Source organism: Indicator indicator, chromosome Z (assembly GCF_027791375.1).
Source record: "Indicator indicator isolate 239-I01 chromosome Z, UM_Iind_1.1, whole genome shotgun sequence".
Lineage (NCBI taxonomy): Eukaryota > Metazoa > Chordata > Aves > Piciformes > Indicatoridae > Indicator > Indicator indicator.
In genome coordinates this window covers 46,640,058-46,655,259 of record NC_072053.1, presented here as the reverse complement: position 1 = coordinate 46,655,259, position 15,202 = coordinate 46,640,058, and the positions used below count along the sequence as shown (strand labels likewise).

The 15,202-nt window shown below is 42.2% G+C and overlaps 1 protein-coding gene across 1 annotated transcript in view; it reads right to left on the bottom strand.

Annotated features, from left to right (window-relative positions):
- The window catches only part of TRPM6 (transient receptor potential cation channel subfamily M member 6), an 86,684-nt gene extending 71,710 nt beyond the window's left edge, over window positions 1–14,974 (bottom strand). The window contains exons 1-3 of the mRNA XM_054397585.1: window positions 14,960–14,974; window positions 13,430–13,509; window positions 12,561–12,599 (exon numbers count right to left, since the gene is read on the bottom strand). Coding sequence (XP_054253560.1) covers window positions 12,561–12,599; window positions 13,430–13,509; window positions 14,960–14,974 — 134 coding nt within the window. The remainder of the gene's footprint in view (window positions 1–12,560; window positions 12,600–13,429; window positions 13,510–14,959) is intronic.
- Between the last annotated feature and the right edge of the window lie 228 nt (window positions 14,975–15,202).

Sequence of the window (15,202 nt, the reverse complement as noted above, 5' to 3'; positions counted from 1 at the left end):
TATGTTCTTCACATGCACTACAGTGACTTTATCTTCTTCTATGATATGTGGGAGTTTTGATTGGGCAGGGACAGCTCAACTGGCAGATCCTCTGGTGTTAACTAAGCATGTGGCTTCTGCTAAGATTGTCCCAATTTTTAAGGGCCCCACCCCCACAGCTTTCAATGTAGTTTTTAGCAATCTTCCAATGTAGTATTTGATTTTCCTGGCAGCTGGAGCATGATAGGGTCTCTAGTACATCCACTCAATTCCATGCTCCTTGGTCCAAGTGTCTATGAGGCTGCTTCAGAACTATGTCCCACCATCTGACTCAATTCTTGCTGGGATACCATGTCACCATAAGACTTGCTTTTCAAAGCCCAGGATGTTGCTCCACAGGGTGGCATGGTGCACAAGGTACCTTTCCAACCATCTAGCAGTTGATTCCACCATTGTGAGCACATGGCACTTGCCTTGACAGGTTTGTGGGAGTGTGACGTAGTCAATCTGTCAGGCCTCTCCATATTTATATTTTAATTTTTATGCTCCATAGTACAAAGGCATTAACCACCTGGCTTGCTTCACTGCAGCATGTTTCACGCTCATGAATAACTTGCACAATAGTGTCCATGGTTAAGTCCCCACCTTGATCTCAGGACCATCCATATTTTGCATCCCTTCCTTGATGACCTGAGGTGTCATGGGCCCACTGAGCTATGAATAATTCACCCTTACATTGCTAGTCCAAATGCATCTGATCCACTTCAGTCCTAGCAGCCTGAACCACTCACTGATTGTTTTGACGTTCTTCAGTGGCCTAACTCCTGGGTACCTGTGCATCCACATGACATACCTTCACCATCAGGTTCTCCACCCAAGCAGCAATAACATTATGTAATTCAGCAGCACAGATTGATTTACCTCTGCTCTGCCAATTGGTTTTCTTCCATTGCTGTTGCTACCCTGACAGGTGACTACTTCTCTATACCATCCATGAGTTAGTATATAGAGAGAGCACTGGCCACCTGTCCTGGGTTAACACAGCCTGCTCTCCAAGCCCACGCAAATGGGAGGGAAAGTAACACAAAATCCTGGACTGAAACAAGGGATTTACTGAGATAATACAATGCACAATTACCTTAGCCTATTTGCAGAAAATGTGTAGCAAAATGAAAAAGCAGCAGCAGAAGCCAGCAATGAAACAGTTCTCCTATCCAAGCACACAGCCCAGTTGAAAAGGCCAGCACCCAAAGTACCAGAAACTGGAAGCAGCAACAGGAAGCCTCTCATGTTAGAATCTGAATTTCAAGCCCGACGGTATTTTGCTTCAGCCAGCAATTCCATTTTGAAACTGGCATAACAGTGGCATGTACTGAATATATTCACCAGCAGATCCAACTCAGTGCATGACACTACCTTTACCACTCAGCAATGTCTAAAGTCAGTCAGATGGGTCTGACCTCTGCAAATTGACTAAATTTATCTTTTCCTTCAGTAGCTTCACAGAGTAGCCTTCCACTTTCAGTGCTTTCCCACAAGGCAACACGACCCATCAGTGTGAACAGGGCTTATTGCTTATATGGTGGGGCCTCTTCAGCATGTGTTACCTCCTCCCCCTCCTCTGGTGACATTTCAGAATCTTTGCCTTCTGGCTAGGTTGTGATTACTTCCAAAATTTCTGAAGCTAGTGCTCCCTACTCAAGCTCATCATTGTTACCAGTGTAACCCACTTAGTCTATGTGGCATCAGTTCCATGGTGTGTAGAGGAAACCCTTCCTTTGAAAATCCAGCCCAGCACTGGCAATTGGGGTGTCAGAAGGAGATGTGCCTCGTTGCCAACCACTTCCAAGGCAGCCAAATTCCTTCATATGCTGCCAGTATTTCTTTTTCAGTTGGAGTATAGTTTGCCTTGGATCCTTTGCATCCTTTGTATCCCCAAATCCAAAATCCTAGGGGTTAACTCAGTTTCCCTGGGTGCTCTTTGCCAGAGGCTCCAGGTAGATCACTCCTCTCAGCTGTGGTGTAGAGCACATTTGCAACATCTGGTCCTGCTAAGACTGGCCTGAAGGCTACTGTATGCATGATCTCCTGTTCAGCTTGTTCAAAGACTTCTTGCTGCTCAGAGTCCATTTAAAACTGTTCTTCTGTGTCATGCAGGTAAAACTACAGGGTGCCCTCTGGTGTGTACCTCCCAGATCCTCTCACTTGGGTAGGGTAAAATGTCTGCTCCTAGTAGGTGATATAAGGGACTATACAGGTAGTGAGTAAGACATGTCCTCTTTGAATTAAATGAACTGCAGGGACAGTTCCTCCACAGCCAAAATGTAGGCCCATATAGAGGTAGACTCTCCTTGTATTGCTGAAGTTAGCCAGCCAATTTGCCCACCATTTGTCCCTGACTGTACTTTTCAGGACACTATTGTGATGAGTTGGCACATGATAGTGGCATGCTTCATGGGAACTTCTGCCACATCAGTGGTGTACACCAGACATCAGCTACATCTGAGGGTGACTGCTCATCTTTCTAATCATTGTAGACCACCTCCAGCATAGCTAATTCACTTAAGTTCCAGATGCCTCTCTCCATGGTGGCCACTTGCCTGGGGTACGTGTAACATCATCCTTGAAGGGGTACCTTTCCCTCACACCTGGCAGAAGACCCAGCTGCTTGTCTTCCCTACCTTCTAATTCCAAAATATTGGCTCCTTATCCCAGCATATGAGCAGCCTGTATGCTCACCTGGATGGAACCTGAAATCCTTTTACATGTCTCACAGCTCACTCAGGGATAGGGATCCAATGATTACCTCTGGCTGTTCACCCTGCTCTTGTGATGGCCCTCATTCATCAATACCCACCCTGAGGTGAACTAATCTTCTTAAATGTTTATTTTTCTGCACAGGGGTGACTGATACCAGCAGAGCCTGGTTCTCTGGTGCAGCTGCAGCACCTGCTGCTGGAGCTTTGATTAACCACAGTTTCTGATTGTCTCTATTTAGGCCTTAGAGACCATCTTTTCCCCTTGAAGGCACTGAATAGTATTGAAAAGTACTTGGTAGGTGTGGGCCCAGCACATTGCAGTGATTTGTGTCTCTTGGGAATTGCCAAGTTGACAACAAACTTTTCCCAAATATTTTACTCGTTTATCAGAATTCTGCATTTGTTCAGGGGTGAAATGCCAAAACATTGCAGGTGGTCACTATCCTGGACACTTGCCCATATTCTTCCACCCACCCTGCCAGTCATAACCATCAAGCCTTAGAGTGGTATTGGAAAAAAATTGCATAACCCTGAAAAAGACCTGAGACACATTCAGGATACACAGGAACAAGAGAATGTTGGCCTGGACATCCCAAGGATATTCAACATTTCTTAAAAGCTGAGAAAGTTTTCTTCCTGTCTTGTCCATAAAATGGGTGAGGTTAGACGGCCATGACACATACAAATACCAGCTTAACCCCACGCCCAGTGCTTTAATCACATCACAAGTTGACGATATCCAGTACAGCAATATTATAGACCTGATCCATTTCCCTGAGATGATGAACATCACCACAGGATTTATACAATACCACCATGCAAAAAAATGGACCCACATTGTGAACATGGACTATTTAATTAATACAAAAATTGCATGTCAAAAATTGCATGTCAAAAATTGTTTTAACGGGCTTTAGTCAATGCTTTGTTATCTCAACCCTTCATGCCTGCCAAAAAAGAACAGTAACGGTTTTAAGCCCAGACAAAGCCAAGCCCCACACCAAAGCTGAGCCCCACACAGTCACTCCCACAACTGCCTCCCACCTTCTTCTCCCCATGGTAGGATGAGAAGAGGAAAATGGGACCAAAACATAAATCCCTAAGGGTTGAGATAAGGAGAGTTTAGAATAACAACACAAAGAATGAATAAACAATAACAACAATAGTAAATTAAATTATATATAAAATAAGCAATACAAAAATGCTATGTGTTCACTCAACACAGCCTATATTTTGCTGACCATGCCAAAACTCACCACCAGACATCCACCACTGCTATCCATACCAGCCTCCCTTCTCCTTTATACAGCAGGCATCACACTCACTGTACCAAATACCCCATTGGCTGGTTCAGCAGGCTATCCTCAGTATGGCCCCTTTCAGTGTCTTGTGAAGAAAGTTAACCCTATCCTAGCCAAACCCAGGACATAAACACAACTGCAAGCAACTCTAGCATCTTCATCAGAAGAGCACAAATATTTTTTTGTGCAAAGAAGGATATTGTAGCTCTCTGACACAGAATGTAATAAAAACTATCTCAGCTGAAAAAATCTCAGCAATGGCAAAATGAGATTTAATTAAACCATAAACATACTTTGTTGGATACAAATTTGTTCTCTACCTGAGGAGCACTAATAGTAGCTGAGGAGTTGGACAACCCCAACCGTACCGTGATTCTATGTGATTCTGTAAGTTTGAGAGTCCCATATAGCAACTCTGACCTAAGTAACACAGTTTGGATTTGTTAGTCTCGTATGTGACATTTCAGAGGACTATCTGAGGACATCAGGCTTGCTGTGGGTATCACCACATGTTATTCTAAGTACTGAAGAAAGATCTAGGAGTTACTATCATTAATCAAGAAGAAAGAAGCAATCATTGGTCAAGAGAGAGCTTCAGAATGATCTTTACACTAACCCTTAGAGATCAGCAAACTGAATATACAAAATAAACAGACTGAAGTGCAACTTAAGGAGAAAGTAGCAGAAGCTTAGTTAGCATTAAAGGTTTGCAATTGGATGAATAACCCTGATTCCAAATTCTGTGTATTACTGTGATACAAGCTTCAACAGGCTCCAGCCTCTTCTGCAGGATTAACTTCAGAATAATTTGTAGTGACATCTGACAGTCTAGCTTTACATCAGACGTTTCAGAAGTTACCATATCCTGGAAAATGGATATAAAGTCTACCTTTTTTGCTCTTTTAAGATAGCTAACAGCCTTCAATAACCCAAATTCAGTAACTGCTTCAGGACTCAGCAATATTACTTGGGGATTACTTGTGGATTTAGGGGCAAATTAGATGTAAACATCTGCAAAATCCTGAAGAGGCACATTCATAGAAATTATGTTCGCACTCCAATTTTTCAACACAGGCAAATAACGTTTGACTGATTCAATGATTTGAAAAAGCAGACTGGAGAAGGAAGCCTCCTAATCTCTTGTGGAATTAATAACTCAATTAAATTATTTTAGGTAGTGGAGAGTTGCAGAAGCCTAGCACTGAAGGAAAGACTTGAGCTCTATTGTCTCATGTAGGATAATGACAAGCTAGAAGTCAGAAGGCAAAATACCCACATTTTAGTCAAGATAATTCACTATGGATTAGCTCAACTAGATTCCCTACACCTTTTCCTTCATGGAGACAAATAGGATATCAGAGAAATCCAAGGACTTGACAGAAAGAAGTTAGGAATGTGCTCACAACTGAATCCTGGAAAAATGAAGAGGGAATGATCTAGCTGGGGAAAAGCCTCACAAAGGGGATTTTATTGCAAGTTAATCTAGTCTAAAATTTAGTCACACTAAGTTGCTTACAGCTATACAATTAAATTACTATCTCAGAAGACTGTGAGGGATCACCAGAGGTGGAAGATAATTTCTGATACTGCATCGTCAAATAACATGTAGACTCAGAATCCACACTTGGAGGCATTACAGAGACACACCTAAAAGTGTTTCAGAGCAATGTAGTTTCAAACAGCACAAGGGAGGCAGGTTTGGATAAAATCTGTTCAGAAAGAGCATGAGGCCAACTATAATACTCAGTTTTGACTCTCTCCGCATAACTCAAAAGAAGGAACAGAAGAGAGAGAGGTTTGATCTTACGATTGGTCTTTAGAGGACAAATTTCTCTACAGATGAATTGTTAGCATTCTTGCTTCATTTTGCTGGGCAAGTGACAGCAAATGTTGACAGATAAAATGATCTTTAGATGAGAAAAAAACATAGAAACTTTGTTGTCTTTTGGTCCTGAAAATACCTTGTAGTCACTATACTGCTCCTAGCGTGTTTTTTCATCCAGAAGCTGTTTTAAAAGACAAAGAACCAAAAGCAGTCCCAGCTAAATACTACAATGCCTTACATTATTCACTTAGATACCATGTCGCAATCCGAGTCTGACTTGCAAGCAACAGCGCTTGGAAGGACAGCTCTGAAGAGCAATCAGGCTCATCATCAATGGATTGTATTTTCTAAAATCTGAATTAATTTCAGTCCACCATCAAAATACTATAATAGAATTACTATCTCATACATTACTGTTTCATAAAAGGTCGCATCAGCACTCCCTCTGAGAGCCACCAAAAGCCAGAGCAACCTGGCTTTTCAGGGCAGAGATCCCGTGGAAAGGAACTAAAAACTAAACTAAAAACTAAACTAAAAATCTGACAAGACAAATCAGTGCAATAACTTTGAACCTAGATGCCAAATGAACACTGAACCTCTGTTAATTTTAGTAATTAGCATCATTTACACTACATGTTTAATGTTTACCTCATGCTCTGCTTCAAGCTGGCACTCTTTCTCTCTCTAGCCATCTAGCATGAAGGGACAAGGTGCTAAGGACTCCTGAGCTATGTAGGAGGTCAAAAGCCAAGACTAAGACACTCAGAAAGGTTGAGGGAACCAAAGCAGAACATTATATACAGATGTTTAAGGGGTTTTTTTTTATGTAAAGTTGCGTGCTGTGTGCATGGTGACAGGGCTCAAGGAGCAGAGAAACTATCAGCCAGGAAGGATGACTGATTGCTTGGGAGCATCTGAGCAACATATGTCTGGGTTCCCAGCACAGAAGAGACACCAGCAAATCAAAAGGACTTCAGGGGAGACTGACCATTCCGGCCACAGGTGGTGGAGCTGGAGCCTTTGTCCTCTGCGAAAAGGCAGCAGGACCAGATTCAGCTCCAAGAAGGAGCAGTTTCAGAAATATCCAACAGCATGTTCAGCACTGATGGAAGGAAAGGGAAGCTCCAGGCTCTTCACAGTGGTGCATGGCAGGAGGGCAAAATGTAAGAGCACAAGTTGAAACACAGGAAGCTTGAGCATGGAGCTAAGGAGAAGTCCTTTGCCCAGGAGGATAGTCCAGTGGTGGAGCAGGGTCCTGGAGAAGGTGGGCTCCCTCTGGCTTTGGTGATATCACTCTCCAAATGAGTGAAATCTTGAGAAGCCCTGGATGACCCTCAGCTGAGCCTGCTCCAAGCAGAGGCTGGGAATGGAGACCTCCCCAGGTCCCTGCTAGCCTAAATTATCCTGTGATCCTATTAATATATCATTCAGATTGATTCAAAGCATATTTGCAACGACTTTATCTTCTTTGCCTCAAAGGCTCACTAAGCTATTATCACAGGAGAAAGCAATGTCAGTAAAACAAAAGCAGCCTCTGAATAAATTACACTTTGAGGAACAAGGTGAAATCTGGAGGGTTGGCACTGAGGTAAAAGTAAGTGCAGTAGCTAGATTACAAAATCTGGTGCCCTAGCAGGCTGCACTTTAGAGATTGTGTGCACAAAATAAGTCTAAAAGGTCAGATACAGAGACAATCTGTGAGAAGATCTCTAGATGTGAAAGGATGCAGAAGTTTGGCACCACATTCTGAAATATTGATGCAGTGAGATTGGTCTAGGTGTTGTCTGGGATGTGTCTGTGAGAGCCGTACTGCAGAGCAGACAGAGGCCATTTCAACACACCAGGGAAAAAATGGACAAAGACGCCAGTACTCAAATTTAATTAGCAACTACTAAATGGGGTTATTCTACTTAGAAGCAGCAAATAGTTGCATAATCCACTCAAACTGTTTGCAAACCTTGGAAGTTCCCTGCAAGTAAGAAATCATTAACAGATTTAATTTGCGTACAATATTAGGTCAAATTATGGTAGGCATCAAGTACATTCACATGACTTTTGGACTGTTGTGGAAAATTACAGATCTCAGAAGGCCCAGAACCGGTTTCATTGCTGATCTAATAAGTACAATTATACAGTTATAACACCCTTGTGAAAATTATTTCCCCTTCTTAAGAACACAAAAATCCTCCTAGAACAAAGTTCTGTGTACACAAGAGGACAAGAACAGTTAGCATTCAGGAAAATGTTGCAAGATAATGGCTGACTGAAATGAACATCCAACACCTACTCACATCCTGCATATGACAGACCAATAAATGGGATTCACATGAAAATACTGGACAAAAAGTGAAAGAACTACCAGAAAGTAACAAAATCATCCTGTGAGGTGTACATCCCAGCTTCTTTTCCTCTCCCATTGTAGTCACATTTATGCAGCTAAACTGAGTTTGATTATGAGGCTGATACGATGGAAAGCTAATCTTGGTTTGGTTTTCTACAACCTCAGGTTAGTTTTCATACCAGTGACCTTCCCAGCTCAAACAACAACACAGTCACTCTTAGATGTGTGTGGGAGGTCTGCAGGACTGTTTTAATCTCAATTTACATGGGATCAAACCACTATATTTTGAAGCACAAATTAACCTCAATTTAGACACCTACTTGGCTATCTGCAGGTTAGCAGAAAGCATTAAAATCCTCCCTTCCATTCTACTTCCAGAACACCTGCAAAAATCTTTGAATCTCTCTTTTTCTGCTCTAAAACAAAAAAAATACTAAGGACCATTCCCTCAGAGAGAATTGACCCTTTCTAAACATATGCCATGCAGCTCATTTGCCTTACAAGGCCAACACCCTTCTGTATACCAGCTCTTTACAGTGATCTAAGAAGTCACTTAGTTCCTAATATAATGAAAAAGCAAATAACCATGCTCATGCAGGTGACAGGACTATTTTGCACCATCTTGCTAGTCATTAGCTACCAGATTTTTTTTTGTTTTCTGTTTCTTCAGCCTTCAGAGGCTTTTTACACAAAACAAATGTCAATGAAAGTTAAAGTTTTGTTCCAACAATTGATAATTTATTATCATAAGCATACAGTATTGAAGCCTGTTTGGGAATGCCAGATGAACAATAAATGTCTGATTGAAAAAAACCCCAAAACCCTAATTAATTCAAGCAATAAAATAATGTCTGAAACAACCACATGAGTGGTCCATTCCCCCTAGTCCTATCACTACCTGATAGCCAAAAAGTCCCTCCCCAGCTTTCTTGTAGGCCCCCTTCAGATACTGAAAATCCACAATAAGGTCACCTCGGAGCCTTCTCTTCTCCAGACTGAACAGCCCCAACTCTTTCAGTCTGTCCTCATAGGAGATGATCATCCAGCCCTCTGATCATCCTGGTGGCCCTTCTCTGGACATGTTCCAGCATGTCCATATCCCTCTTGTAATAGGGGCTCCAGAACTGGATGCACTACTCCAGGTGGGGTCTCACCAGAGCTGAGTAGAGGGGGAGAATCACCTCCCTTGACCTGCTGGCCACACTTCTCCTGATGCAGCCCAGGATCTGGTTGGCTTTCTGGGCTGCAAGTGCACACTGACAGCTCATGGTGAGCTTCTCATCCACCAGCACCCCCAAGTCCCTCTCCTCAGGGCTGCTCTCCAGCCAGTCACTGCCCAGCCTGGATTTGTGCTTGGGATTGCCTCAACCCAGATGCAGGACCCTGCACTTGGTCTTGTTGAACCTCATGAGGTTGGCTTGTGCCCACCTCTCCAGCCTGTCAAGGTCCCTCTGGATGCCATCCCTTCCCTCCAGTGTGTCTGCTGCATCACACAGCTTGGTGTCATCAGCAGACTTGCTGAGGGTGCACTCAATGCCACTGTCCATGGCACCAACAAAGATGTTGAACAAGACTGGTCCCAGGACTGACCCCTGAGGGACTCCACTTGTCACTGCCCTCCACTGGGACATGGAGCCATTGACAGCCACTCTTTGGGTGTGGCCATCAAGCCAGTTCTTAACCCATCTCGTGGTCCACCCATCAAACCCATGTGTCACCAGTTTGGAGACCAGGATGTGGTGTGAGACAATGTCCAAGGCTTTGCTCAAGTCCAAGTAAATGACATCAGTTGCTTGCCCCTCATCTATTAATGTTGTGACCTGTTCATAGAAGGCCACCAGGTTTGTCAGGCACATGTTTTAAATACATACAGAGATGGTCAGTCAACCATTTCCATAAGCAGCCTGTTCCAATGCTTGACAATACTTTTGGTAAAGAAATTTTTCCCAATCTCCAACGTAAACCTTCCCTAGTGCAATATGAGGCTGTTTTCTCTCATCCTATCACTTTTTCCTCAGAAGAAGAGATGAACACTGAACTCTTACAACCTCCTTTCATGTTATCACAGAGAGCAATAAGGTCTCTCTCAGTCTCCTTTTCTCGCATTGACCAACGCTCCCAGATCCTTTCCTGTTGGGTACCTTTCCAGCCACTCTTCCCCAAGCCTGCAGTATTTCACGGTGGTGTTGTGATCCAAGTACAGGGCATGGCATTTAGCCTTGTTGAACATCGTACCATTTGCCTCAGCCCCTTGGTTCAGCCTTCCCAGATTGCTCTGTAAAGCCTCCTTACCCTGAAGCAGATCAACATTCCTGCCCAGCTTGGTGTCATCTTCAGGCTTACTGAGGGTACACTCAATCCCCCACCCAGATAATTGAGAAAAGTGTTATACAGAACTGGCCCTTATACAGAGCTGCAGAGAACAACACTTGGGTCCAGTCTCCAACTGGACTGAACTCCATTCATCACAACTTATCTGGCCCAGCCATCCACTCAGGCTTTACCCATTGAAGAGGATACCTGTCCAAGACATCAGCAGCCAATTTATCCAGGAGAATGATGAGGTAATGGTGGGTAATGGTATCAAAGGCTTTACTAAAATCCAGACAAACAACATCCATAAGCCTTTCCCTCATCCACAAGCATGTCACCTTGTCACAGAAGGACACTGTTATGCTGCCGCCCCAGGCTTATCTCCAGTAAGCCTAGTTTTATCCCTTTCACTCTTCAAATCTAGTTTAAAGCTCATTTATTGAGCCCTGCTAACCCCTGTACAAAGACCCTTTTACCCTTTTGGGACTCCACCTGTTGTCAGCTGGCCCAGTATCATTTAAACTGATCCTTGATCAAAAAATCTGAAGTCCTGACAGAGACATAAGACTCAGAGCCAGGTACTGATCTGGTGGCTCTTCCTGTTTCTTACCTCATCATATCCTTTAACTGGAAGAACAGAGGAGAACACTACTTGTGCTCATGATCCTTCAACCAAGGGATGATCAGGATCATCCCAAGGCCAAGTCTCTCTTTGATTGCCCTCCAATTCTTTTTGCAACTTCATTTCTGCCTACCTGAAAAGTCACTATGGAAAATAACCTGAGGGCTGTACCAGAGCAGGAAGCTTTCCCTTCTTTAACTTCTGCTCCAGTAAGGCAACGGATTTCCCAACAAAGTGGCTCCACTCTGCATACTGGGCCTTCTCTTCCCTTCAGGAAAGTCTCCTGTAGCAATGCCTTGTCCTTTCTGATTCAAGAAAGCAGTTTTAATGAGGGGTATAGTTGGTCTTAACCTCTGAAACACATCAGAAACCATTGCTCTTCATTATTGTTCAGTCCCACTTGCAGAGCCTTATACCTGTTATGCAAGGGCACCATGGAAGGTGGGGTCATCATAGAGGAGACGACTGCTGTGATGGGCAGGAACTTGCTGCCATTGTACCCTGCCCTTTAATCATTGTGTTTAGGTAAATGGAGAGAGGACAGGATAGGGAATCCTCCATATCATGCATCCTGTCTTCCTGTTGGGTGTGTTCAAGAGAAGGCAGGATAAAATTTCTCTACTCCATCTCTTTTTTGCACACCTGACACTTTTCTGGTTAGTGACCTCCTCACAGAGCTCTGTCGCTGAGCACAGGACTTCCCTCACCTGTGCACACCCCTCTTACAGATATGCTCATGCTGCTGGCCTGTACTGGGGTAGGAACAGGGCACACCCTGCACCCTGACACATGGAGCCGTGCCAGTTTCTGTTACACCATGTTTAAATCTGCCATTTCTCCTGGCCCTGCCCAGATTCTAACAGTTGCTGTGATATGAGATGCTGGCTCCTGGCAGCTCTCTAGGCTTCCCCAAGGTTCCTTTGCTTCAGAAAACACCCTTGTGCACCATGCTGGACCACTCTGCTCATGCCAGCATCAGAGCTGTTTGCCTCAGGGACCAAGTGCTTGTTTCAGTTGCGCTGCATTATTCATCTTTTACTTTCTTCTTCCTCTTTCCATAGTTGTCACTGCTCACCATTGCTTTCATCTCACTCTCCTTCATAAGACCGATGATATAACTGGAATTGTCTCCCACCTAAAGGTACATTTCTGCCTTTCATTTCTCGGAAGATTAAGATAAATACATCTGTACAAAGTATTTGGATAAAATTTTCTATTGCAAATGAATTAAAGTTTATCATATAATTTATTTTACACAGATTTATGCTAAACGCTCTCCAGCACGACTCCAGAAACGCTGCTCCGATAATATTGGAGGAAAGACATTTCTGCTTTCATTAATTCCTTGACCAAGAACGTTTATCTCTAACATAAAAATCACCAACATAAAAATTATAGATAAATATTTACGCATTCTTACCTTATTAAATTCTGGCACACCTGACATCCCGCAGGACACCTGTGATAAAATATGGATAATTAATACAAGCTTGTAGAAAAGAAAACATCTCTAATGGCATTCATAAAGTATCTTTTCACCTGTGAAAAATTCTCATCAACAGCACTAAAGGCTGTGCTATTTTGTAGGCAATCCTGGAAGATGTAACTTCAGGGTAATTTAAGTGATTTGTTTGGTATTTTACATCTTACTATCTGTCAGATTTGCATTTTATAGATGCATTATTTACCTTATCTGTTCTATCGTGTCCACGTTTTCAATACAATATGATCAAAATTACAAGTTCACACCCTCAGAATATGATCTCTTTGATTTTACTTAGGCAATGCCATCTGTGAGATACGCAATCGGAAATGCCAAATTATGTTTGCTTCTCAAGTCCTAAAACATAGGCTGAGGATTTGATTTTTTTCCTTATTCTTTTCATGCTCTTCACCAGCCTAAGCCTCTATCTTAAAAGACTGTGATCAGCAGCGGGCATTATTTTGAGGAAGGGAGACAATGGTGATACAGGATTAAGAATTCCCATGCAGCAGTAACTTCATGTAACTCAATCTCTCAGCTGTATGACATAACACAGTTTTGGTAATTGGACTGAGAACAACACATCCTAGGGAAACCTAGGAAGGACAGTTGTGCCAGCTTCTAATTAAAATGCACAGCATTGCAACACACTGGTGATACCACCTATGAAAACTCATAACCACCACCAGTCACTGAGATGCTGCAAAATTGAAAAGAACTTCATTCAAACCATGTACAATACCCATTAAAAAATATTATGATTATTTCTAAATGTAACAAAAAGAAAGTGAAATTCATTATTTTACCTGTGAGGATCTTTTGAACCAGGAATTATGTGCGCACATTCTCTTTTACTGAAGACTTCTTCAATCCAAGATTTGGAAGACTGAAAGGACATTTCAAACACAGCTGTATTCCTGAACTTAAGAACATGAGGCTAAAAGTTGCACTATAACTTCTTCATGCCTGTATATGCATAACATAAATCAGAAAGATCCTCATCACAGAGTGAGATGAAACCAGAAACAAGCTGAAACTACATCTTTAAAGTCCTAGTCCTTCATGCCCAAGCTTTACACAGCTCCAGAGAAAGACCAGTAATAAAATTTATTCACACCCCTCATTAATAAACATGAAAACTACTTAGAGGATCTGTAAAACACAGGTACAGTATAGGAAGTGATAAAGATGAATCGGAACTGCTAAAAAGACTGTATGTACTTCCCTGCTGCCAGAAGACTAGCAAACATTGCCAAATCTTACTAAAGCTGCATGAAAATCAGGTTTTCTTTTTACCTGACAGAGAGAGTTGATTCCTTCTTCTATTATTCTTAACAGAGTTAAGAATAGATTGAACCTGCTTATGTGTTTGCTGACCTAGGACCACAATGAAATGCAAAAGCAGGGACCAAAGACTAGATCTAACACTTACAGTGTATATTATGTGTGTTTTTCCCACTCATCTCCTGGGACACTGTGAAAATTGTCTCAGTGAAGCCTTTTGCAGCTGTCCACTGTGGTAGACAGATTTTTTTTTTTAAAGAATTCTACTGGGAATCTTTGAACCTTTTTCTCTTCAAGCCTATCAGAATCAACTTTTCTGAAAGGAATGGCAGATTTTGATGATAAAGTTTGACATCTCTGGTACTGAATTTAGTAAATACTAGAACTAGATTTTTTTTTCTCTCATTGAAGGGAACTACACCTACAATGAGACAGGCAGTGGACAGATATTATATCAGAAAGACTAAATACAAGTATACTGACCATTTTTTTCTCATGTGCATCTCATGCTCTGTTTTCTGCCTTATACAAAGACAGCAAGCTCTCTAGGCACAGTACAGTACTGGGCACAGTACAGTCCTGATTTATGACTAGGCATACAATGCAAACAGTAATCAAGTAATAAAACATTGTTCATATCTCATGTTTAAAAACAATTGTCATTCTGCAAAATGCCTACTCTTTGAAAAATACCTAGGGTAAGTACTTGCCTCCATGCTTGTTTGTAAAATGTCCTTCATACAATGACTTAGAAAAGAAGGCACTTCATGAGAATTTTAGTAACTCAACTTACTGACAGTACTGCTGGAAGCATTTTACAGATGGAGTTCTTCAGTAACTCGCATAAAAGAATAGCTATCTTTTTTTCTCCTGAATAGTATTATGATCCTTAACAAAGCAGGCCATTTGACTTTTTTCACCTTCACCTACACACCACCACACAATATCCCAGCTAGTCAGGCAGTTATTGAGTGCCATGAGGCAGCTGAATGAACTACGGACTGGTCTGCAGGTGGGAACCCAACTTCCAGCAAGTCTAATGGGAGTCCTACCTTTGGCTTTAACATACTCCGAAACAGACCCCCACTGACAAAGATGAAAGAAATCATTAAAAAGCAGTTTGATGGTATTGGTACACACGTGTACTATTCTGGTATTGGTATGCATATGTATTCTTCTGTGAGCAACTAACTGAATTGTGTCTGCTTGAGCTCAAATGAAGAAGTAATAGCATGGAATATCCTTGGGACTGAACGGAGCATGGGTATACAAGAAAATTCATTATCTTGAAAGAG